Source organism: Ranitomeya variabilis, chromosome 2, assembly GCF_051348905.1.
Source record: "Ranitomeya variabilis isolate aRanVar5 chromosome 2, aRanVar5.hap1, whole genome shotgun sequence".
Taxonomy (NCBI): Eukaryota; Metazoa; Chordata; class Amphibia; order Anura; family Dendrobatidae; genus Ranitomeya; species Ranitomeya variabilis.
The window spans coordinates 227,464,167-227,491,395 of NC_135233.1; the positions used below are offsets into that span (position 1 = coordinate 227,464,167).

Consider the following 27,229-nt stretch of genomic DNA (forward strand, 5'->3'; position numbering starts at 1 on the left):
ACAGTGATCTTGGGGTTCTTCTGTACCTCTCTCATCAAGGCTCTTCTCCCACTATTGCTCAGATTGGCTGGATGGCCAGGTCTATGAAGACTTCTGGTGTTCCCAAACTTCTTCCATTTAAGGATTATGGAGGCCACTGTGCTCTTAGGAACCTTGAGTACTGCAGAAATTCTGTTGTAACCTTGGCCAGATCTGTGCCGTGCCACAATTTTGTCTCTGAGCTCCATGGCCAGTTCCTTTGACCTCATGATTCTCATTAGGTTTGACATGCACTGTGAGCTGTGAGGTCTTATATAGACAGGTGTGCGCCTTTCCAAATCAAGTCCTATCAGTTTAATTAAACACAGCTGGACTCCAATGAAGAAGTAGAACCATCTCAAGGAACTTTTTTGAATTTACCAAATGGCTGCAATGAAACAAAGAGTGAAAAATTTAAAGGGGTCTGAATACTTTCCGTACCCACTGTATGTGGACACTATAAATCTATTGAGATTACTGAAAAGAACATAATTACCAAGGGTTTCAGGCACACCTTTTTTTTTCTTTTTTTTCTTGCCATTTTTAATAGCTATTTTTTAATAGCTATTTTTCATAGTTTGGACTTTTTTTTTTATAAAAACACAAATGCTGCATGTACAAAATCTTGCTGTTTTGTTTCCAATTGTCTTATTTATAAAAATACAAATGCATGAACAAAAATCATGTGTAATTTAAAAAAAGCCACAAAATATTTGTTCAAACCACATGTAATTTGTGATATTTTTCACACAGCAGATTTTTCATGTGAAACAATCTGACTGTCATGTCGACGCTGTTCATACTAGGTCGTTCGACAGACAGCGGTAATTCCGCTTTTGTCCACTATGCGCTCAGTGGCGTCGGCTAGTTTTTATCTAGCTGGTCCGGGGTTAATTTAGCTGGTGCTTGGATTGGAAGCTGGGTCACGCCCACTGCCTTTAAATAGTTCTTCTGAACATTGGGCGTCTGTTATGGACCTGGTGGTTAGGAGCACCCGAAATGACCTGATGAGTAAACTAGTAATCGGAACAAGCTCTGGGAAAGTGGAAACTCTGCTGACCGCAAACCCTACTCCTATCACACACACTAGAAATAGCCGTGGAGCGTACCTAACTCTCCCTAGACGCCTCTTCACAGCCTAAGAGCTAACTACCCCTAAAGATAGAAATAGAAGCCTAACCTTGCCTCAGAGAAATTCCCCAAAGGTAAAGGCAGCCCCCCACATATATTGACTGTGAGTTAAGAGGAAAGTCACAAACACAGGAATGAAACAGGTTTTAGCAAAGGAGGCCAGACTTCACTAAATAGTCAGAGGAAAGAAAAGGAAACTATGCGGTCAGCACAAAAAACTACAAAAACCACGCAGAGTATGCAAAAAGACCCCCACACCGACTCACGGTGTGGAGGTGCAACACTGCACCCCCAGAGCTTCCAGATAGCAAGGAAATATCATGATAGCAAGCTGGACTAGAATTTAACAGTACTAAGAAATATATTCAGGCAGCAGTAACAACAAATGAACTAGCAGGGACTTAGCTTCTGCTGGAGTAGACAGGTCCTCAGAGAAGTCCAAGAGAGATCTGAACCAATACTGAAACATTGACAGCTGGCATGAAGTAACGATCTGAGCAGAGTTAAATAGGGAAGCCAGCATAACAATAAACGAGGGCAGCTGAGAAAGCAACCCTCAGAGACCAGCAGTTCCGCTCAAAGCCACCAGAGGGAGTCCAAGAGCGGAACTAACCAAAATACCATTCATGACCACAGGAGGGAGTCTGAGAAATGGAATTGTGATTGTGCTATAAATTTGATTCCTGGTAGTAAGTTTCCTAAGGGCAGACTTTTCAATTTATCCGTGCCAGAGCACGCCGCTATGCGGAGTTATATAAAGGAGTCCTTGGAGAAAGGGCATATTCGCCCGTCTTCATCACCGTTGGGAGCAGGGTTCTTTTTTGTGGCCAAGAAGGATGGTTCTCTGAGACCCTGTATAGATTACCGCCTTCTCAATAAAATCACGGCCTAATTTCAATACCCTTTGCCTCTGCTGTCTGATTTGTTTGCTCGGATTAAGAGGGCTAGTTGGTTCACCAAGATAGATCTTCGAGGGGCGTATAACCTTGTGCGTATTAAACAGGGCGATGAATGGAAAACAGCATTTAATATGCCTGAGGGCCATTTTGTGTACCTGGTAATGCCATTCGGGCTTTCAAATGCTCCATCTGTGTTTCAGTCCTTTATGCATGACATCTTCCGAAAGTATCTGGATAGATTCATGATTGTATATTTGGATGATATTTTGGTCTTTTTGGATGATTGGGAGTCTCATGTGAAACAGGTCAGAATGGTATTCCAGGTCCTTCGTGCTAATTCCTTGTTTGTGAAGGGGTCTATATGTCTCTTCGGAGTTCAGAAGGTTTCCTTTTTGGGCTTCATTTTTTCCCCTTCTACTATCGAGATGGATCCTGTTAAAGTTCAGGCCATTTATAACAGACGAAGATGTGGAGCTAATAATCCAAAAATTAAAGACTGATAAAGCCCCTGGGCCTGATGGCCTTACAGCACCATATTATAAAAAATTCAAAGAAACTCTCACGCCACACATTACAAAGTTCTGCAATGCACTATTAAACGGTACTCAAATGCCCCCAGAATTCTATATAGCACATGTAGCTGTTATTCCCAAGCCCAAAAAAGATCACCTACTAACTAAAAATTACCGATCTCATTACTTAATGTAGACTTAAAGATATTCACATCCATTATTACAGATAGAATTAACAAAGTACTCCCCTCCCTGGTGCATGGAGACCAAGTGGGCTTTGTACCACGGAGGCAGGGGCCAGATAATATAAGACGTAATCTAAATATAATGCACTCAGCAACCAATTCTCAGCGGCCTACAATGCTTCTAGCCTTAGACATAGAAAAGGCTTTTGACTCTGTGTCATGGCCATACCTCTTCAAGGTACTATCTTTGTTTGGCCTACCCCGCAAACTAGTCAATTGCCTAACTCTATTATACGATAAACCATCTGCGTATCTTAAACTTCCGTCGCTGCAACCCACCCCAATAAATATAATGAGAGGAACAAGACAAGGCTGTCCTCTCTCGCCAGCTCTGTTTGCCTTAGTAATGGAGCCTCTCGCCGAGGCCATACGAAAAAATCCTAACATCTTAGGACCTGCAGATCTGGGCGACCAATATAAAGTCAGTCTGTTTGCTGACGATCTGCTTCTAACCCTTTCTAACCCCTACACAACCCTCCCAAATTTATTCTCATTACTTCGTGATTTTGAGTTGGTATCAGGGCTTAAAATAAACATAGATAAATCAGAGGCCCTCTTCCTGAACATACCTGAAAAAGATCAAGCATACTTGGTGTCACAGTTCGGGTTTGAAAAAAAAGAGCACTTCCTAACCTATTTGGGGATTAACTTGACGTCTGACAGATCCACCCTGTATAAATGGAACTATACCCCCCTTATAAAGAACTTTCAACGAGATCTGGCTAGATGGTCGTCACTGACACTTTCATGGTTAGGCAGAATAAACGCCATAAAAATGGTCTCCCTCCCAAGGTTTCTATACCTGTTCCGCTCCCTCCCCATCCCAGTTCCCTCGAGAATATTACGAGATATACATTCTATGGTCTCCAAATTTATTTGGCAGGGGAAAAAACCTAGGATCAAACAACAGATCATGTTTGTTCACCGGAAGAAGGGAGGATTCTCCTTACCTAACTTTATAAATTATTTTAAGGCTGCTCAAATTGCACAGTTATCTAGAATATGCTCAACAGTGGACAAACCTAGATGGGTACAATTGGAGTCATTTCAATTGAAACCTTGCTCCCTGATGGGCCTGCTATGGTCTGAAGCTAAGCTCCCTAAACATATCACTAATATCTCACCTTTCGCGGCTCAGTCTTTGCTCCTTTGGAGGAAAGAGAGGTTTAAGAGTGAGCTGCAAACCAAGAATACGCCACTAAATTCACTATTTTGCAATCCGGTCTTCCCTCCGGGTCTTGACCCACAACCCTTTTCCTGGTGGATACTCAGAGGAATAACCTCAATAAAACATCTTTGTTCCCCGTTTAACATAGTCCTGTCTAAACAAGAGTTTATCCAAAAATATGACCCGCCAGTACGAGAAATATTCCATATTAATCAAATCTTTGATTTTGTCAGAAAGAGTGTACCGGGTGGAAGGCCTTTTCGAATCACTGGTTTTGAACAAAAATGTATAGATGATCCACTGGGTGGGGGGACTATCTCTTATTTATATTCTTCCTTTACTAATGTACAAGAGGAGAAAAAGTTTAGATTTATGCGACAGTGGGAGGAGGACTTGGGGTTTGACATCTCGCTGAAGGAATGGCAGAGCTGTTGTGATACCTTATCAAGAGGCTCCCACCAGGTGTCTCTAGTTGAGTCTTCCCTTAAAGTGTTACATAGAACATACTTAGTCCCTACGAGGCTTCATTCCATATACCCACAGGTTTCTGACAAATGCTTTAGAGGTTGTGACGCACCAGGGGATATGGGTCATATATGGTGGTCCTGTCCGGTGGTGTCTGGTCTGTGGCAGGATGTAAAGCTCCTAATGGATAGGATGCTTGGAAAAGAGATACCAATGAATCCACTGACCCTCCTCCTGGGATTAAAACCACAGGGATTATCTAAAAAATTACACAGAATGGTGGTCTTATTGGGAATGGCGGCCAAAATACACATTGCGTCAAAATGGAAGTCTCCTTCACTTTCAATATCTCTTGTCAAAGATAGAATGAACACTATCATGATATATGAACGCATCCAGGCGACGAGAACCGATAGCTGGAACTCCTTTTTCCAAACTTGGTCGCCATGGCTGGAACTACACCCGGATGGTCAAATGAAGATGGCTCTCACCTTGTCTCCCTGAGATGTTGCTTTCCTTTTTTCTCATCGGTGGAGTGGGATTTCTGAGCTGGACAATGTTGTCGACCGATTGATATTTGCTGATATGTGAGAAATTTATTGTAAAATTGTAGAGTGGTTTTATAATGTCTTTGGTATTGAGCTCATCCCCTCTTGTTTCTGTCTTGTTTTTGTCTTGTCTTTAATTAATCAACATTAATACTTCCCCCATACAATACAATGCTAGTGTTGATACTTATGTAATTGTTGTATTTTCAACACTCCCACATTGGGAGATTATTGTGAAATTTTTCAAATAAAATTATTGAAACAAAAAAAGTTCAGGCCATTTATGATTGGACTCAACCTACATCTGTGAAGAGCCTCCAGAAATTCCTGGGCTTTGCTAATTTTTACCATCGCTTCATCGCTAATTTTTCTAGTGTGGTTAAACCTTTGACTGATTTGACAAAGAAAGGTGCTGATGTGGTGAATTGGTCCTCTGCGGCCGTTGAGGCTTTTCAGGAGCTGAAACGTCGTTTTTCTTCAGCCCCTGTGTTGCGTCAGCCAGATGTTTCGCTCCCTTTTCAGGTCGAGGTTGATGCTTCTGAGATTGGAGCAGGGGCTGTTTTGTCTCAAAGAAGTTCTGATGGCTCTGTGATGAAGCCATGTGCCTTCTTTTCTAGAAAGTTTTCGCCTGCTGAGCGTAATTATGATGTTGGCAATCGGGAGCTGCTGGCTATGAAGTGGGCATTCGAGGAGTGGCGACATTGGCTTGAGGGAGCCAAGCACCGCGTGGTGGTCTTGACGGATCACAAAAATCTGACTTATCTCGAGTCTGCCAAGCGGTTGAATCCTAGACAGGCTCGATGGTCGCTGTTTTTCTCCCGTTTCGATTTTGTGGTCTCATACCTTCCAGGTTCTAAGAATGTGAAGGCGGCTGCCCTTTCTAGGAGTTTTGTGCCTGATTCTCCGGGAGTCCCTGAGCCGGCTGGTATTCTCAAAGAGGGGGTAATGCTGTCTGCCATCTCCCCTGATTTGCGGCGGGTGCGGGTGGAGAAACTGTTTGTCCCTGATAGATGGACTAGCAGAGTTATTTCTGAGGTTCATTGCTCGGTGTTGGCTGGTCATCCTGGGATTTTTGGTACCAGAGATTTGGTGGCTAGGTCCTTTTGGTGGCCTTCCTTGTCACGGGATGTGCATTCTTTTGTGCAGTCCTGTGGGACTTGTGCTCGGGCTAAGCCCTGCTGTTCTCCTGCCAGTGGGTTGCTTTTGCCCTTGCCAGTCCCGAAAAGGCCTTGGACGCATGTTTCCATGGATTTTATTTCAGATCTTCCTGTCTCTCAAAGGATGTCTGTCATCTGGGTGGTTTGTGATCGCTTTTCTAAGATGGTCCATTTGGTACCCTTGCCTAAATTGCCTTCCTCCTCTGATTTGGTGCCGTTATTTTTTCAACATGTGGTTCGTTTGCATGGCATTCCGGAGAACATTGTGTCGGACAGAGGTTCCCAGTTTGTCTCTAGGTTTTGGCGGTCCTTTTGTGCTAAGATGGGCATTGATTTGTCTTTTTCTTCGGCTTTCCATCCTCAAACAAATGGCCAAACCGAACGAACCAACCAGACTTTGGAAACCTATCTGAGATGCTTTGTTTCTGCTGATCAGGATGATTGGGTGACCTTCTTGCCATTGGCTGAGTTCGCCCTTAATAATCGGGCTAGTTCGGCTACTTTGGTTTCGCCTTTTTTTTGCAATTCTGGTTTTCATCCTCGTTTTTCTTCGGGGCAGGTTGAGCCTTCTGACTGTCCTGGTGTGGATTCTGTGGTGGACAGGTTGCAGCAAATTTGGACTCACGTAGTGGACAATCTGACATTGTCCCAGGAGAAGGCTCAACGTTTCGCTAACCGCCGTCGTTGTGTTGGTCCCCGACTTCGTGTTGGGGATTTGGTTTGGTTGTCTTCTCGTTATGTTCCTATGAAGGTTTCTTCTCCTAAGTTTAAGCCTCGTTTCATTGGTCCTTATAAGATTTCTGAAATTCTCAACCCTGTGTCATTTCGTTTGGTCCTTCCAGCTTCTTTTGCCATCCATAATGTGTTCCATAGGTCGTTGTTGCGGAGGTACGTGGCGCCTATGGTTCCCTCCGTTGATCCTCCTGCTCCGGTGTTGGTTGAGGTGGAGTTGGAGTATGTGGTGGAAAAAATTTGGGATTCTCGTATTTCGAGACGGAAGCTTCAGTACCTGGTTAAGTGGAAGGGCTATGGTCAGGAGGATAATTCCTGGGTTGTTGCCTCCGATGTCCATGCTGCCGATTTGGTTCGTGCCTTTCATTTGGCTCGTCCTGATCGGCCTGGGGGCCCTGGTGAGGGTTCGGTGACCCCTCCTCAAGGGGGGGGGTACTGTTGTGAATTCCGTTCTCGGACTCCCTCCTGTGGTCATGAATGGTACTTTGGTTAGTTCTGCTCTTGGACTCCCTCTGGTTTAGTTCTGCTCTTGGACTCCCTCTGGTGGCTTCGAGCGGAACTGCTGGTCACTGAGGTTGGCTTTATCAGCTGCTCTCGTTTATTGCTATGCTGGCTTCCCTATTTAACTCCACTCAGATCGTTACTTCATGCCAGCTGTCAATGTATCAGTATTGGTTCAGATCTCTCTTGGACTTCTCTGAGGACCTGTCTACTCCAGCAGAAGCTAAGTCCCTGCTAGTTCATTTGTTGTTACTGCTGCCTGAATATATTTCTTAGTACTGTTAAATTCTAGTCCAGCTTGCTATCATGATATTTCCTTGCTAGCTGGAAGCTCTGGGGTGCAGTGTTGCACCTCCACACCGTGAGTCGGTGTGGGGGTCTTTTTGTATACTCTGCGTGGTTTTTGTAGTTTTTTGTGCTGACCGCATAGTTTCCTTTTCTTTCCTCTGACTATTTAGTGAAGTCTGGCCTCCTTTGCTAAAACCTGTTTCATTCCTGTGTTTGTGACTTTCCTCTTAACTCACAGTCAATATATGTGGGGGGCTGCCTTTACCTTTGGGGAATTTCTCTGAGGCAAGGTTAGGCTTCTATTTCTATCTTTAGGGGTAGTTAGCTCTTAGGCTGTGAAGAGGCGTCTAGGGAGAGTTAGGTACGCTCCACGGCTATTTCTAGTGTGTATGATAGGAGTAGAGTTTGCGGTCAGCAGAGTTCCCACTTCCCCAGAGCTAGTTCCGATTTTGAGTTTACTCATCAGGTCATTCCGGGTGCTCCTAACCACCAGGTCCATAACAGAGATTCACAAGGAGTGGACTGCTGGAGTCATTGCTTCAAGAGCCACCACACACAGATGTATCCAGGACATGGGCTACGAGTGTCGCATTCCTTGTGTCAAGCCATTAATGACCAATAGACAACGCCAGAAGCGTCTTACCAGGGCCAAGGAGAAAAAGAACTGGACTGTTGCTCAGTGGTCCAAGGTGTTGTGTTCAGATGAAAGTAAATTTTGCATTTAATTTGGAAATCAAGGTCCCAGAGTCTGGAGGAAGAGTGGAGAGGCCACAATCCAAGCAGCTCGAGGTCTAGTATGAAGATTCCACAATTAGTGATGGTTTGGGGAGCCATGTCATCTGCTGGTGTAGGTCCACTGTGTTTTATCAAGACCAAAGTCAGCACAGCCGTCTACCAGGAAATTTTAGAGCACTTCATGTTTCCCTCTGCCGATAAGCTTTTTGGAGATGGAAATTTCATTCTCCAGCAGGACTTGGCACCTGTCCACACTGCTAAAAGTACCAATACCTGGTTTAAAAACAGCATCACTGTGCTTGATTGGCCAGCAAACTCGCCTGACCTTAACCCCATAGAGAATCTATGGGGTATTGTCAATAGGAAGATGAGAGACACCAAACCCAACAATGCAGATGAGCTGAAGGCTGCTATCAAAGCAAACTGGGCTTCCATAACCCCTGAGCAGTGCCACAGGCTGATCGTCTACATGCCACGCCGCATTGATGCAGTAATTGATGCAAAAGGATCCCCGACCAAGTATTGAGTGCATTTATTGAACATACATTTCAGTAGGCCAATATTTCGAATTTTAAAATCATTTTACAAGCCGGTGTTATAAAGTATTCTAACTTACTGAGATAATGACTTTTGGGTTTTAATTGTCTGTAAGCCATAATCATCAACATTAACAGAAATAAACACGTGAAATAGATCACTCTGTTTGTAATGACTCTATATGTAATATATGAGTTTCACTTTTTGTATTGAAGATCTGAAATAATGTAACTTTTTGATGATATTCTAATTTAGTGAGAAGAACTTGAATCCACAGTGGAAATCTGAGTCTGGCCCTTGCATTTCTATCATGGACTTGCCGTTTGAACTGCTGCTTATAACCTATTAATCGACTGTATTTTTACACCTAACCTGTTATGTTTTGCTTTGCATATGCAGGAACAAGTTGGGGCAAACTGGTTGCTGGTAAGTGGTGCAAATGCTGCTTTATGTTTTAGGCCTTGTTCTCACATTGCATTTATGACAAGCTTTTACATGTTTTTATCTGGCCAAAATATACAGTAGGTAAATAAAACAGTCTATTTCAGTCATTTGCTGCAGTTCTTTCTGCATGAAAATTCTTTTGGACAGTCTACATTACAAACACACGATGCAAACATTTTCTTCATGTAAACTGACCTGCAGTGTTGACTTTTCGTATGGATATGCATGTGTAAAATTCACAGCAGGAAACAATACCCTCTAAGATAATCAGATTTCAAAAATGTAATCTACACATTGCGTAAATGTTCCACATGTAATTTGACCAGTGCAGCGTGTCAATTATTGGTGCAGAATGCATTGTGGACTTCACCTTTTGCAATGCATCTAGTGAAATTTTCAACAAAATCTGCAAAAATCACTGCAAGTCACAAATATTTTGTGACACAGTGGATATGCTGCCTAATGGGCTCATACCCATTACCGTTAAAAAAAAACAAAAAGGATCCTATACCAGTCCAGAAATGTGGGACGAGTGTCATGCAATTTTCTTGTGAGTACAATGTGATTTTTAGCACCTAGTATTTGAATTGCATCGAATTTACATGCAAATGCAGTCCAATTGCAATGTGATTTTAACATGACCTTTTATATAGAACAATTCTCTATGTAATTCACACATAGTTTTTCAAGGAAAAATTCTTGTATCTATCTATTTATAGATAGATAGATAGACAGACAGACAGACAGATAGATACAGACAGATGGATATAAATATATGAGTGAGATATACAATTAGTACAGTACCTGTGTAGCTTACTGTACACGTATTTTATTACCAAATAAATTACTTTGCAACAAAAAATGGAGTGGGATACCCCAAAATTTTATTAACCAGCAAAGGGAAAGTGGAAAGCTGGAGGCAGATGTTTATAGCCTGGGAAGGGGGTAATACCCATGGAGCTTTCCAGGCTATTCATAGCAACTCACAGCTGTATACTTAGCTTTTCCTGATTATTAAAATGGGGGACCCCCCAAAAAATAACGTACGGTTCCCCTATAATTAATAACCAGCAAAGGCTAGGCAGACAGCTGCAAGCTGTTATTAATTTTATATAAATCACTGACATACATCTACCTATTCTATATGTATATATTCTATTTTTGGGGGTCGCGCTGTGATTTTACTGTACGCGGCTGCTGAAATGTTGGGTTTTCAAGGACATGGGTGTGTAAAAGTCATGCATGGTCTGAGTGCCGTTCAATTTTTATCAAACCTATTGACTTGCATTGGCGAGTCTCATCCGAGATACGAGGACAATCGCAGCATGCTGCGACTTTTTCTCAGTACGATTTCACCTGAGAAAAAAATTGCAGATGAGCAGGGACTCATAGATAAACTTTGAGCAGAGTGCAATCCAATTTTGTATCGGATTGCACTCGTCCTTTTTTCTCGCAGATGAGTATGAGCCCTTAAATTCACATTAAACCCACTACATTTTTCTTAAGTATCTACTTGGCAGAAAGACAACAGATTTTTTGCTTTATATAAGTTTGAGATCTGCAGTAGGGTGTGTTCACACTGTTTTTTTTGTGGAGTTTTCGAAGCAGAAACTGACTAAAACCACAAGTTTTGATTTGGTGAGTTGGAGAGTTTCTGCTCTGAAAACCCAGCGAAAAAAGAAAAAAACAATGTGAACAAACCCATTTGTCAACTTATGCTGTTGATTTAAGTGATTTAAGTGCAGATATCACCATTTGCTAAGCAAGGGTTCCCCACTTATTTTTTGTTATGAAATGTGCAAATCTGGTAAATTTCAAACTTGACGCAACTTGGGAACATATCCTTAAAGTCTGCAGCAAATCAATTCTCTGTGCAGAATCGATTGCAGATTGCACGCTATGCAAGGTGTAGGGTAAAATCCATGTCAAAATCTATGAGTATGCAGTGAAAAATCTGCATCAAATCTGATACTATATACTGCATGGAACCCAGAAAACACATGTGCCGCACCTGTCTCTGCATCTGCCATGAGGCTTAGAACAGATTCATGTATCTGCATTATATCAGTCAGCTTTTGTTAAAACCTATGTCTTCTCTAATAGTCGAAAGATAAAAAGATGGAACAGAGCTTTCCGGAGAAAATGTCGTCTAGCGGTAAAATCTGTCACTTTCTATTGGATGGTTTTACTCCTGGTTTTTCTGAACACTCTTACCATTGCATCCGAGCATTACCGGCAACCTGAATGGCTGACCCAGATACAAGGTAGGGGGCTGTTGTGAATTCTGCTTTTGGGCTCCCTCCGGTGGTTGTAGGTGGTAATGCAGTTGCCCCTGAGTTGCAGCCCTGGTCAGGTGTATCTGCTGATTGCAGATCTGACTGGGGTATTTAGGCATGCAGGATTCATTAGTCCTTGCCAGTTGTCAATTGTTGTTGGGAGGTGTAGGACCTCTGCCTGGTTCCTCCTGCCTTTCTGCCAAATCAGCAAAGATAAGTGTCTGGTTCTTTTTTCCTGTGGCACACATGTTGTGTGCTTCACAATTCAGTGCTATTCTTTGTGTTTTCTTGTCCAGCTTAGATTGTGTCAGTATTTTCTCAGTCTTGCTGGATTCTCTGGAGTGGCAGATATACATTCCATGTCTTTAGTTAGATTGTGGAACTTTTTGTATTATCTGCTGTGGATATTTTTGGAAGGGTTTTAATACTGACCGCCTAGTTATCTGTCCTATCCTTTCCTATTTAGCTAGAGTGGCCTCTTCTGCTAAATCCTGTTTTCTACCTGCGTGTGTCTATTCTTCTCCTACTCACAGTCATTATTTGTGGGGGGCTGCCTATCCTTTGGGGGTCTGCTCTGAGGCAAGATAGCATTCCCATTTCCATCTATAGGGGTATTTAGTCCTCCGGCTGTGTCGAGGTGTCTAGGGAGTGTTAGGCACACCCCACGGCTACTTCTAGTTGCGGTGTTAGTTCAGGATTGCGGTCAGTACAGGTTCCACCGTCTCCAGAGAAAGTTTCATGCGGCTCCAAGGTCACCAGTTCATAACAGGGGGCTTGACTAACAGATCAACTTTTGATTATATGTAGTGTTAAAAGGAACCTGTTATGTCCCTAAATGCTATTAACCTGCAGATATAGTGGTAATCTCCTGCTTAATAGCTTTCCAATGCTGCATGCCGCCTTACTGAAAATACGGCTACCAGGAGAAAATTAACTTTATTCCGACTGGGAGCCACCGGCTTTTAGTCATAGAGTGACTATAGTCACCTGTCAGTGCATAGTGAGCGGCATCTGTAAACACGCCCCAGCACTTTGATTGACAGCTGCCTCTGCAGTGCGTCTGTTCAGAGCAGGCTGTCAGTCAAAATGCTGTGACGTACTTAAAGCATTTCGGGACATGACAGATTCCCTTTAAAAACTATTAAGGGGGTATATCCATCCCCATTCATAAATGGACAAGATTGGAATACTCCTTTTAAGTTGTAGGGAACATATCTACTTGATGTATTTACCTGTAGATTTACCTGTGCTCAATCCATATGACGACTCCTCTCATAAATCGCCTTTTTTATATTCCAGGCTATGCTAATAAGGTGCTGCTGTCGCTCTTCACTGTGGAAATGCTCCTGAAATTGTACAGTCTGGGAATCCATGCCTATTTCGTGTCTTTCTTCAATCGATTTGACTGCTTCGTGGTATGCGGTGGCATCCTGGAGACGGTCCTTGTTGAGTTCGATATCATGTCCCCACTGGGAATTTCTGTGCTTCGATGTGTGCGGCTGCTGAGGATCTTCAAGGTGACAAGGTCAGCAGGACGAGGTGTGCTGTCACACGAGATCACCCTCTGTGTGTACTGTCGTTTCAGTAAAAGGATTGCAATTTTGCATAGCAAAATACACATATGAGCCCCTTTCGACCCGTCAGACTGAGAGATCGGGGTCACCACAGGGTGGACACATTACTCGCATCTCAGTAGACCAATTATCATACTGTGGGGCCATGTTTAAGGGCAGCAGAGTATGGCGACAGGCCCACTCTACTATTAATCCAGGTGGCACCAAAATATTATGCCATGTGACTACTAGAGCCTAAGAAGGAATAAAGTGGGCTTCGTTTTAGGAGTGCCTTGCTCTTCTCATATTTCTTGAGAGATTAGACCCGTTCTTGGGGTCAATGCTTGGACTAAGGATTTCACTCTTTGTGATCGTCGCAGGGAGACAACCAGAGACCTATAGGACAGGCAATGTTGCCTGGGAAAAAAAATAAACAAAATAGTGTAGCTCACCCTTTCTGAAATCAGTCCAATCAGTAGGAAGACCAGAAAACTCACCAGTGCATGGCATTCAGGTAAGCATGTTCTAGGAAAGGTAGGACATCAAGCTTCCAGTGTGTGTTAAAATCTCAAAACTTTATTTATAATCCATTAAAAAATTAGAAGATGTAAATATTTTGCAAAAAGTGGATGTGAAGATCTCATGGAGGTGAAGACTCCATGGAGGTTCCTCACCCCTACTTTTTACAAAGCATGTACACTTGCCCTTTTTTCAATGGGTTATAAATAAAGTTTTGATATTTTAACACACGTTGGAAGCTGCATCTCCTCCTTTTGTAGAAAAAAAGTATGCAAATGAGTTCTCCAGCAGGAAGAAAGCGGAATCTTTAGTGCCACCTACTAGAGATAATCAAAAAGTTTTGAACTACCCAATTCAGCATCTAGTTCGGTCCTCCTAATTTGCAACATTGCAAAAATGTCTGAAGTTATATAGAAAGGGGTCCTATATTTAGGGTAACTACCGTTAAGCGAAAAGATACAAACGACCCTGTTTTGGGGTCCAGGTCGGTCCCCCATGGCAGCCGGACCAGTGGAGCATTTACTTCTTCGTCTGCAATCCTCTGCCTGGCTTCCTTAATGGGAAGTCATGATATTGGGCCTAGGAAGCATTAGACAGGCCCAGGATGCCTGTGGGGTGCTTTGGTGAACTGAACAGGACCAGGGTCAATCAAGTATTTTTGCTCAATTCTTGTAGCCTTCCAATCTCTACTTTAAACGTATGACCCTTTCCATATGACATAGGACATTTCTACAATGTTACAAAGCATCATTGTGGAGACACGGAGGGGTCAGCGAATTCTCTGGTCTCTTGGACCGAGACCGTATGGACTGGGGTTCGTCCCACTGAACGCCCGCTCTCTTTTCCTATGGGCAGAAAACTATACAGACAACAGTGGGTCAGGTTAAAACAGTGTGGCAATACTTTATTGACCCACAAAGCAGACAATAACACATAGAACAGCAAAATACCCAATATGGTGCAAAATTAGAGAGTCTCACCCTTCCGCTGACTTGCCGGGGTTAGAGCAGCTGAGAATTTGGAGTTTTCAGGGCTGATTACCCCCAGCAGTGGTACCCCAGTTTTGGCGGGCACGCACACAGAGGAGGTAATGACAAGCTTTGGAAGCTGAGAGTCCATTGAGGTATGTGGCCAGGTGACCGAATGGTCCCAACTGGTTTTCTCCAAACGTCTCCATGGAGCCAGGTGACTGGATGGTCCCAACCTGGATTCTCCAAATGTATCCTTGGATTCAGTGATGGCTAATGGAGCAAATCTGTATTATTTCAGCTGGGACCATGGTTCCCTAAGTTGACATTCTGTAGAATGCCAAATCTGTGTCCCTCTTGATGGAGCCTTGTTGTCCTGGCTGTTGCTCTGGCAAGTCACTTGATTCTTTGTGCAGATCAATAGAAATCCCTTTTTATAAGCACATCTATGGATCAGGTCATCATCCACAGGCGAGGTGGGATGAGATAAGCTCTCATTGTTTGAATATTTAATCAATATGCAGAGTTCGTCCTTCTCTGTTTTGCAGGTCAACAAGCTAGCTAGCCTTGAACAATGTAGAAATGTAGAATCAGCATATTAACAAACATCTATTGTTTAATTACCATGCATCCCTGTCATCCAAGATAACAACACAATATGATGCAACAAACGTCAACTCAGGAATCCATATTAAAGGCTCACATGGACAGTCTGTGTTTCTTGACCAACCAAAACAAACAGATAAATTCAAAAGTCAACATAAAGATAATAGTCTATGCCTCTTGTCCTACTGAAAATAGACATCTGGATAATTAAAAGATTAACTGCTGTGTTGTCACAGGCATCTGAATCTAAAAACGTACCCACTTGTATCCTTAACCTTTAGAAATTCCTGCATATTACATGCTACCGTATGTGACACACATCATGCATGGGAGTGAACTATTAAACACGCTATTTGAATCCAGAGATTCATACTGCATCCGCCGTCTTCTTTAAATAGCAGCTGCTTTCACAGTTCTCATTGTGTAATGTTGAGTGTAGAGGGCAGTGGGTGTAGAACCTCAGGACACTTTCATCTTCGGATCAGTTCTCCATTTACTTTATGGGCCTCATGCTGCAATGTGTCTCTATGAAGCCTTAATTCAGAGGCTTCTACTACACAAACGTGATATTTTTCGAGAAATCCTGCTGACATCTACAGATACATTTGTAGAAACCTATATTCTGTTATCGCTCACCCTGCCTGACATTTGATCATTACCATGCACTTCTCTTCCTCATTTTCTTCGTATAATGGCAGTAATTTAGCGTCTGCTGTAAAGGATAGGAAATGCTGCAGACGGTAAGGAGTTAAAGCCCAGGTCGTTACTAGATTTAAAAAAAAAAAACTTCACACTTTATTAAATAGATTTCTTAGACCTGGGGAGACTGATGTATTTACAGTGTGAGTGTCACAACTCTATTGTCGGGTGTCCCAGGACCATGTACCTGAACAGGGCTGCCACTGGAAATTTCGGGGCCCCATACTGGCAAATTTTTTGGGGCCCCCTTGAGACTCCGCCCAGGCTCCACCCGAGCCCTGCCTCCTCGCTCCACCCCTTGAACTGTCCACAGTCCCACTGCTCTCTCTTGGAAAAACTCCACTTCTCACCTATCACACATTAACAGTTCCCATCACCAGATCACACATATAGCCAGCAGCTTTTGTTTTGGCCAAAAGATTTTTTAAGCCGCCACCATAACACGGTAGACACTTTTGGCTGGGCCCTACTCTGCTGTAACCTATTAAATATTTGTTAAAATATGCAATACAATTTAGGTATATTTTTATTTATTTTTCAATTTTTAAAATGACCAATAATATCACATACAAGGAACAAATACCGCTATACCATGTCAAGACCACATATTACCGCCACAGTGATCGAATAACATCACATAAAGGAACAAATACCACAACACCATGACGAGACACCATATTATTACCACATAGTGACCAAATAGTCTATACAAGGGACAAATACCACCGCACCATGACCAGACCACATATTACCACTACAAAGTGACCGAATACTACAATAGTGATCAGTAATAAGAAAAAATCACAATACCATCACCATAAGTATCATTATACACAGGAGATCTGTACTTAGTATGGAGTGTCTGTGTACAGGTAATACTGTGATCACTGGTGATATTATACACAGGAGCTCTGTATATAATGTATAGGTAATACAGTGATCACTGGTGACATTATACACAGGAGCTCTGTATATAGTGTATAGTGTCAGTGTATAGGTAACACACTGACTCACCAGTGACGTCTCAACTTTCATCCAGCACAGACCGCCGTCACTTCTTCCAGCCAGGACTTGTCTCTGCAGGAAATAACACACTTATCTCGAGCTCCGCTTGCAGAACACATTACTTAATTTTTCCCAACTTCTACATTACACCACATGAAGAAAAAAAGGCAACATAGTATCACTCCACACAGTAACAGGACCGCACCCCCATTTAAAACAGTATACTCAAAAAATAAAATAAATACGTCACTGCAGTAATAATATCCCTTAATTAGCCCCTATGGTAATAATAATATCCCCATCCTGGCCCCTGTGTGTCTCATTCTTGGCTCCAGCCATATGTTCTCCCATCCTGCCCTCATGAGTATCCATTCTGCCCCATATGATCTCCCCATCCTGCCCCATATGATCGCCCCATATGATCTCCCCATCCTGCCCAATCTGTCTCCATCGTATCCATCCTGCCCCATGATCCTGCACGATCTGTCTCCAATCCTGCCCCCAGTGTCTCCAATCATGCCCCCATGTCTTTCATTCCGCCCCGTGTCTCCATTCATGCCCGTATCTCCATTCTGCCCCCAGTGTCTCCAGCATTTCTGCCCCCAGTGTCTCCAACATTTCTGCCCCAGTGTCTCCAGCATTTCTGCCCCCAGTTTCTCCAGCATTTCTGCCCCCAGTTTCTCCAGCATTTCTGCACCAGTGTGTCCAGCATCTCTGCCCCAGTGTGTCCAGCATTTCTGCCCCAGTGTGTCCAGCATTTCTGCCCCAGTGTGTCCAGCATTTCTGCCCCAGTGTGTCCAGCATTTCTGCCCCACTGTGTCCAGCATCTCTGCCCCAGTGTGTCCAGCATCTCTGCCCCAGTGTGTCCAGCATTTCTGCCCCAGTGTGTCCAGCATCTCTGCCCCAGTGTGTCCAGCATCTCTGCCCCAGTGTGTCCAGCATCTCTGCCCCAGTGTGTCCAGCATCTCTGCCCCAGTGTGTCCAGCATTTCTGCCCCAGTGTGTCCAGCATTTCTGCCCCGGTGTGTCCAGCATCTCTGCCCCCGCGTGTCCAGCATCTCTGCCCCAGCGTGTCCTGCATCTCTGCCCCAGCGTGTCCAACATTCTGCCCTGGGGCCCCCTGGATCGCCACTCTCAAAAAAAAAACACGAGTTCTTACCTGGCCACGCGGGCGAAGCTCACTCCCTCCATGCAGGTGAAGCACGCACTCGCCGGCGGCTGACAATGACGTCAGACGCCGGCGACATGCGCACTGTGGCTCAAGTCAGCTGCCAGCCTCCGACTGGCTGGCGGCTGTTAACTATTGACGTGCGGGCGCGGGCCCGCATGTCAATAGCGTGCCGCAGCACCTGTAGGGGGGGCCCGTAGAGCAGATGAGACGGGGCCCTTCTGCCCACCGGGCCCCATACACCAGTCATGGCTGTAATGCCCTGATGGCGGCCCTGTACCTGATGTGACTCAAGGTCAGGTGAATAAATTAATATGTCATCAAGACAGATTACCACAAATCTACCTGCCAGGTGGCTAAAGATGTAATTTACAAAGTACTGAAAGACAATGGGAGCATTAGTCAACCTAAATGGCATCACAAGGTTCTCATAGTTTTCTCAGGCGCATTGAAAGCTGTTTTCCGCTCATACCCCTATTTGATACAAATGAGATTATACGCCCCCTGATATTCAGTTTAGAGAATCATTTTGCTCCTACACTCTGATTAAAGAGGTCCGGGATGAGAGGGCGCGGATATGGATCCCGGACCATGATCTGAATGAGTTTGCAGAAATCTAAGCAAGGGTGTAACCCCCCCGTCTTTCTTCTTTACAAAGAAAACATCCACAGCAATGGTGGCTGAAGATGGTCTGATATGACCCTTTGCCAAACTTTCTGCGATATAGTCCTTCATGGCCTGCCTCTCTGTACCAGAGATACTATATAGTCTGCTCTTTGGCAGCTTAGCCCGAGGGACAAGATTAGCGGCGCAGTTATAAAGATGATGTGACGGAAGTTCTTGGCACCCCGCTCCGAAAACACATCCCCAAAGTCAAGCAGGTATTTAGACTGCAGCACAGACTAGCTATCCACCCTTGCAAGCCAGATGTCCAAGCAGTGTCCTTGATAATACTCACTCCACTTTACCACCTCCGAGTCTGCCAGTGTACCACAGGTTGTACAGAGTGAGCCATGGAAGTGTAAGAACCACAGGAGAGAGGAGACCCTCTAGCACATAACAGTCAATACCTTCTGAGGGCATGGCCCCAACCTGTTGATGTAACCCTCGGAGAACTTGAGTAAAATATCCCTGTCCCAAGGTTTCAAAGTTGATGGAGAATATGGGTATGTCCATTCGGAACAGAGTATGTGGTTTGAGGCCCTGGACCTGGATGAACCTAGCGTTGATCAAGTTAAACCCCACCCCACTGTCCAGAAAGGCAGAAACAATCAGGAAAAATTATGTCCTACCCACGGAGGAGATATGTACTCCTGGGTTGCTAACCTCCCCACAACCGGGACTCCTTAGTTTCCCTGCGGCCTTTTATAGTGAGATAGGGAAGGACATGTGCCTACAAAATGGCCCTTTCCACCACAGTAAAAACATAATCCCCCTTTCCGCCGAACAACAGGCTGCTTTCCAGAACTAATTTGCCGCACACAACTGCATGGGTTCCTTAGATGACTCGGACTAGGTTTCACTTGTCCCCGGACCTCTCGCACATTGGAGTGTCTCTTTATGTCTCTGGCGAAGACTGTGATCCACCCGGATAGCCAGAGACATGGCGGCCTCAAGGAAAACTGGAGTCTCATACAGGGCTAATGTATCCTTCACCCTTATTGATAGCCTTTCACAGAACTGGCTGTGGAGCGTGGGGTCGTTCCACTTAGTGTCAGTGGACCACCTCCGAAACTCTGAGCAATACTTCTCCGCTGGCCGATCTCCCTGCTGAAGCTGACGTAGTGTGGGTCGTTGTAAATATGACCCAGTGCCATAAAAAATTCCTCCACCATCTGGAGCCATTAGGAGTCAGACGGGAGAGAGAATGCCGATGCTTGGGGGTCACCCTGAATGAGTGAGATTATTATCCATACCCATTGCTCCTCGGTTCCTGAGGAACAAGGATGTAACTTGAAGTATAACTTACAGGCCTCCCTGAAAACAACAAACTTGTCACGTACCCCAGAGAACCTGTTAGGCAAAGCGGTCTTGGGCTCCACTAAGGGTTGCCTGGGAGTCATGGTCCCCAAACCTGATGTCTTAGGGTGCTGTAAAACAACAGTGTGTAGATCTGCCACCTCCTGGCTTAGTTGCTGCAGTTGCCCTGTCAGAGCAGTGATAGGATCTATAATGGATCAAAAAATGGTTTCGGGCAGAGCTAATGTCACGACTCTGTTGTCAGGTGTCCCACGAACAGAGGCTCCTTCCCTGTCTCTAACGCTAGGGGCGCCCTAGCTCGCCCTGTTCTCCTGATTACTTCTGATGGCGAAGACACCAAGCCATGTACCTTGCCTTAGCTCCTGAATCCGCCGTCTGTACCCTTCCCACCCAGAGAAGAGGGGAGTAGTAGTGTACCGTAATACACCAACCAGAATAACATGGTAATATCAACAGGAATAATGAAAAATGCCAAATATACTCACTCAGACAACAGAGGAATGGATCAGGGAGTGGAGGATGAGGTTAAACCAAAGTAGAAGAAGAATGGGAATTATCACACACTCAAAACCTAGCAACAGTCTCACATAAATCCACCAAACACCTTCTCCAATAACAACCACCAACAACCTCCAGCCATGCAGCATAAGCTTGCTCTGACAATGGGTGCTAGCCAGGATCCAAAAGCCTTAATACAGGAAAGCTTCCAGGAGCTCTCATCTGAGCAGATTAACCCCTGCACTGCTAAAAGAAATTGACCCCATTTAATATGAAGGTGAAGGGCTTCTAAATCAGTGCAGGAGTAGGAGAAATCAGGCGCTGAAGTCTTCTGTCTTCTCTCTGTCACGGTAAACCAGTGACAGTGAGATCTCAGCTGCAGTCGGGAGGAGGGACACTGAGCAGCTGTCTATCAAGCAAGATTGATGGAGATATAGCAGCAGTGTGAAGGGACACTGATGAGCTCTTAAGACTAGGTGGGCAGAGAGGAGGGAAACTGAGGAGCTGTCAATCAGACTAGATGAGTGGAGATTCAGCATCAGCATGGAAGATGGAAGAGGGACACTATAGAACTGTCAATCAGGTGGGAAGAGATTAAGGAGCATTAGCGAAGAAGGACACTTGAGGAGCTGTCAATCAGACTAAGTGGGTGGAGAATCAGTAGCAGGGAGGAGGGACACTGAGCAGCTGTCAATAAGCTAGGTGACCAGAGATTGAGTTTAAACTTTCCAAAAAGCTTCTACAGCCATTTTGACCATGAGTTTTCAAAGTGAGTGCACACGTTTCAGTAGGTCTAAGCTATCTATATAATAATGTATGCAAATTGCATTCTGAAATCTGGCGATAAATCCACTTAAAGAGCATTTCCCTTCTAGCTAAATCTCTTACAAATAATAAACCATTCAGGAGTCTGGGAACGGTAGGGGATGACTCTTGTGTGAGGGGTAGTGAGTGACACATTGCCCAAGGGTTCATTATACACAATTACCATCAATAGGAGCAGATTTGCATAGAGGTGCAGGGGGAATAGCAGCCTCTAAAGGGCAAATCTTCTTATGAATACCCTGGACTGTGCGTATCTATATGTCACTCATGTGTATTTATATGTTAATAGGAGACATATCGTCCTATGGAAGTGAGAGGTATTTTTAATTATTTTCTGTTACCACATGTATTATAATGATAATATCTGATTCGATATGGCTTCTCTATCTCTTTTCCCACAACTACCAGACACTGGGCATCATTAAGCAACCTGGTCGCCTCACTGCTGAACTCCATGAAATCCATTGCTTCTTTGCTGCTGCTCCTCTTCCTCTTCATCATCATCTTTTCCTTGCTTGGGATGCAACTTTTTGGTGGAAAATTTAACTTTGATGAGACCCAGACCAAAAGAAGTACCTTTGACACCTTCCCACAGGCACTGCTCACTGTCTTCCAGGTGAGAACTGTGATATTTATAATATTAGATCGGTGGCAGTATTCATTATTTACCATGCTAAGCACTGTTAGCAGCTATGTCTGGTATTACATTACAACTCAGTCCCACAAAAAAACTGCAGTACCAGACACTGCCACTATAAATGTGTGGTGCTTAACAATAAAGGGATGAGGCGCTCCAGACATTCATTTAGCCGATCGGCGGGTGTGCCAGGAGTCGGACCCCTCAAAGACCTAATATTTATGTGCTCTCCTTAGGATAACTCTTTGATATCATTGGTGGTGTCAGGCATCTTTTTATTTTCTATAATATATTCACTTTCTCTCTTATTGATACCATTCAGATCCTGACCGGTGAAGACTGGAACGCAGTGATGTATGATGGGATCATGGCGTACGGAGGCCCATTCTTTCCTGGAATGCTGGTCTGTGTGTATTTTATCATCCTCTTCATATGTGGAAATTGTATCCTTTAATATCTTAATAAGTAAATATACATATATCCGTTTACAGTCACTACACACACTGACCTTCCCTTTGACCAGTAGCAATGGGTGACTGCACCGCCGTGTTAATGTCTCTTACTCACAGCTTTCACAATTTACAGTCACTAAACACGCTGGCCTTCCCTTTGACCATAAGCCATGGGCGACTGCACCGCCGTGTCAATGTCTTTTACTCACAGCCGTACACAGTCCTTGATATCCTCCGGATTACAGCCGGGTACTATATCCACCTGTTTGCGGCCGTTATACACGCCATTCCTCCTGCGGATACAGGACAGTCTACCTCCAGTTCACCTCCGGGAACAAGACATTCCACCTCTGAGACCAGTCACCGTGGACGACAGCACCACTGTGTACGCTGTGGGTGCCAGGCCTATTGGCTCCGCTCTGTCTTGTGTCTCTTCACACAGACAAAGCTCTGTAGAACCTCTGCTCTGTACGCTCACCTACACCTAAATTGAAACTGGCCCTGACACACCCAAACCCTTTACTGCAGGGATTTTTGCAAGGCAACCTGTGGCCTTTAGCCACATGGAAAACATGGGCCTGGAATGAAACCGACTGCACGACTACCATCCTGCAGTGTGTTTCACAACACAACATCCCAGAGCAGGTTTCCCTACATCTGCCTTGGACACTAGTATGTCCAAGACTAACACTTACTTTTATTATTTCTAGTCTGTATTTGCAGCCACCGCTACGCCTGTGACTGCCATGCACTCCTGTGGCCTTCATACTCCTCTGTGCACATCCTGGGGAGAACAAAGATTGACCCCTACCTGTGACACCAGTCTCTGCCTCACAGTTTATATACATTATACCACAGTATTTATTTTGGCAACTGTTCTAAAGAGTTTCATTCTTTTTTGTGCTGTTCACTGCACAAAAGTTTCTATTTTTGTCAAAGATCAATGATAAGACATTTTGATTGACTTCTAAGGCTCCTGGGCCTGAATACAAAATCTGGAACAGGGCCCCCATCTACCATTTATTGTATGGGTGTCTACTTTATGTGGCCTTTGTGCCCCTGCCATCACAGGAAGAAGTTGCATTGTCAGGCACAGTGTATAGCACCCCACATTTCTACTATTTGGATATTGGATGCTGTGATGTCTTTATAGAGTCAAAGTAAGGGTTTTTTTGTCTCAAGCATCACCTAAACACTGGAACACCAAAACACTGGAAGCCAGATCAGCAGACTCCAAATTCCAGGACCCCCACAATCAACAATCCCAGTCCCCTAGCTGGAAGGAAAAGGAGCTAAGGTTGAGCATGCGCCCTGATGTTCCAGTCATACTTTTTTGGCTGGAGTACCGCTTTAAAGCAAAAAGTTCACAGTGCTGGCAAAATCTTGTAAAAGTTTTCTAACAACTACAGTACTTAACCCATTATCTACCAATGTCCTTTTTTTGGGACACCTAATCTTTAGCTTCTAGCAACTAAGATTTTATAGTTTTTATAATTAGGTCCAATTTTTTGTGTTGTGTTTGTAAAATGAATGTTTTCAAAATAGGAAATCATGTCATTGTAATTTTTAATTGAATATTGGGACGCCCTTTTCTGAAAAATGCGTACCTGTAAAAATTTTAATTTGGCAAGTAATGAGTTAAACCCATTTTTGTAAAAAAACTATGATTCTATTAAAGTCATTTACCGTTCTAAATGATCAATTAGGTATATATCTTGTGCCCTAGGGTCACACAGATACGTCCTTGACTCTCCTGCACAGATATTTTGCTGAACGTCTTCTTGGCTATCGCTGTGGACAATCTGGCAGATGGAGACAATATTAACAGCAAAGACAAGAAGTGAGAATAATGCCTCAATACTAAACCTTCAAAATAGATTAAGGCCTTTGTATAGACACTAGTAAATTGGAGTTATTGCTTTAAGCGTCCAAATAAATTCCAATATTCTTTTTTCTTTCAGTGCATGCTAGAATAAAAAGCGATTTAATTAATTATCATCGGAGACATCTTCACATATAGGAAGCGTGGTTTTTGGTAGACCTAGACATAGCAGATTTGTGGTGCTGATTCTGTGTAAACGCAGTGTAAATCTACCTATAAACCTATCCACATATGCAGATGTTTCTGCCATTTTTTATGGATTTGCTGCCCTTTGAAAATTATCTGCCACATCTAGACCTTTGCTTAATGTTTGGATGGTGAAATTCCCAGGGCAGACACAAGTATACATAGGTACAGTATCTCTAATCTCTCATTCAGACATAGCTTTTTTTTTTCCTATATGGAAAAAAAGCGACCAGTTTCCATAAATTTGCAGGATCAGACTTTCATTAGTGCTCCGTCTGCCTACCTGTTTTTACCATAAGTGTTTCATTCGTTCTTCTCGTCTAAAAAAAGAATGCCCAAAGTTCTCCTACCTATTAAACAGTAAAAAAAAGTTGGGCAGCACTCCGATGGCATCGCTTTTATTTACAGATCAACTGATTTTAATGGATAATTTTTGATCCTATCAAAAATGGACTCGAATCCAAAACTCTCATGAAACTTGGACCGTTTTTTAGATATGTGAAAAATCACTGACGTCTGAAAGAGACCTCAGAGTCAGGATGTAATAATATCTCAATTTGTCATTACTTTCAGGGAAGACAATAAGTCAGAGAAAAAAGAAGAAGACAGCTCGACCAAGGTAATGCTTGTATTTTTGTATCCTTATTTCAAAAATATGGCTGCTCTTTTTTTTATGAAAAAAGTTGGCGTACCTGTCATTCGGCAGTGTTTGGTTTTGTAACTCAGTACCATTTACTTGCATAGAACTGTTGCAATACCAGAACCAGACCATAGGCAAGAGTGGCGCTGTTTAAGAAAAAAGGAAAACATATTTTTCTCGTCTCTAACACCCATTTTAAAAAAAAAATGAGTCATCCTAAATGCACATATCTTCATCCCTTAGGCTCCTGAAGGAGATCAAGAGGAAGAACAGGGATGTGAAGAATGTAAGCAGATCTCGCATTACATTCATGTTTTGATTATTACATTTTTGGGGCATTCGTTACCGCAATTTCAAAATGTCTCTTCATGTCCCCCCTTCCAGCGGTCGAAGAAGAGGCAGAAGCAGAAGAAGAGGAAGAGGGAAGTTTACCGGATTCCCATATGGATAAACTTGCAGAGTTTGCACCAAAGGAGAAAGTTCTTCCTATACCAGAGGGCAGTGCCTTCTTCATCCTGAGCAACACCAACTTGTGAGAGGATTTCTAGTTGTGTGTCTTTGGGATGACTCTCCTATGAATGGCGTGACTGTAGTGTGGGGCTGAGAGAACCTGATTTGAGTCATTTGGGCTAATACATCCATCTTCATAATTTATTTACCACTTTTGTCACAATAGTCATAAAGTACATAACTAGTGATGAGCGAATAAACTCGTTACTCGAGATTTCCCGAGCACGCTCGGGTGTCCTCTGAGTATTTTTTAGTGCTCAGAGATTTAGTTTTCCTCACCTCAGCTGAATGATGTACATCTCTTAGCCAGCTTGATTACATGTGGGGGTTCCCTAGCAACCAGGCAACCCCCACATGTACTTATGCTGGCTAACAGATGTAAATCATTCAGCTGCGGTGATGAAAACGAAATCTCCGAGCACTAAAAAATACTCGGAGGATACCTGAGCATGCTCGGGAAATCTCGAGTAACGAGTATATTCGCTCATCACTATAAATAACACTTCAGCATTACAGTATTCAAACACTACCAAACGCTACTATCAGTGTTAGAAGGTCTGTAGCTCCACCGCAATGACGCCATTTTGCCACGTGGCCGGAAGAAGTGTGTCAAAACGGCAGCATCAGGGTGGAGCTACAGACCTGCAGACTTTCTAACATTGATAACATATGTATATATGCACCATCCTGGTATATATGTCTCTCATCCTGGTATATACAGCATATGCCCTCCATCCTGGTATTTATGTTCCTCATCCTGGTATATATGTCCATCATCCTGGTATATATATGTGCCTTATCCAGGGCCTCATCCAGGTACATGTCCCTTTTCCTGAGCCCCATCCTGATATACAGTGGGGGAAATAAGTATTTGATCTCTTGCTGATTTTGTAAGTTTGGCCACTGACAAAGACATGAACACAGTCTATAATTTTAAGGGTAGGTTAATTTTAACATTGAGAGATAGTATATCAAAAATAAGATCCATAAAATCACATTGTATAAATTATATACATTTATTTGCATTTTGCAGTGAGAAATAAGTATTCAATCCCTCTGGCAAACAAGACTTAATACTTGGTGGCAAAACCCTTGTTGGCAAGCACATCAGTCAGACGTTTTTTGTAGTTGACGATGAGGTTTGCGCACATCAGGAGGAATTTTGGTCCACTCCTCTTTGCAGATTATCTCTAAATAATTAAGATTTTGAGGCTGTTGCTTGGCAACTCGGAGCTTCAACTCACTCCATAAGTGTTCTATGGGATTAAGGTCTGGAGACTGGCTAGGCCCCTCCACGACCATAATGTGCTTCTTTTTGAGCCACTCCTTTGTTGCCTTGGCTGTATGTTTTGGGTGATTGCTTGCTGGAAGACCCAGCCACGACCCATTTTTAATGTCCTGGCTGAGGGCTTGCTGGAAGACCCAGCCACGACCCATTTTTAATGT

General features: G+C 43.6%; 1 protein-coding gene across 3 annotated transcripts in view; it reads left to right on the forward strand.

The window, feature by feature from the left end:
* CACNA1F (calcium voltage-gated channel subunit alpha1 F) overlaps window positions 1-27,229 on the forward strand; it is a 155,748-nt gene that overhangs the window by 45,895 nt on the left and 82,624 nt on the right. For all 3 annotated transcript variants that reach the window (XR_013221168.1, XR_013221167.1, XM_077283865.1), the window contains 9 exons: window positions 9,336-9,362; window positions 11,484-11,644; window positions 12,956-13,181; window positions 21,885-22,092; window positions 22,436-22,556; window positions 24,327-24,405; window positions 25,207-25,252; window positions 25,517-25,559; window positions 25,658-25,805. Coding sequence is in view for 1 of the 3 variants with exons in the window: in XM_077283865.1 (XP_077139980.1) it covers window positions 9,336-9,362; window positions 11,484-11,644; window positions 12,956-13,181; window positions 21,885-22,092; window positions 22,436-22,556; window positions 24,327-24,405; window positions 25,207-25,252; window positions 25,517-25,559; window positions 25,658-25,805 (1,059 nt within the window). In the remaining 2 variants the exon portion in view is untranslated. The remainder of the gene's footprint in view (window positions 1-9,335; window positions 9,363-11,483; window positions 11,645-12,955; window positions 13,182-21,884; window positions 22,093-22,435; window positions 22,557-24,326; window positions 24,406-25,206; window positions 25,253-25,516; window positions 25,560-25,657; window positions 25,806-27,229) is intronic.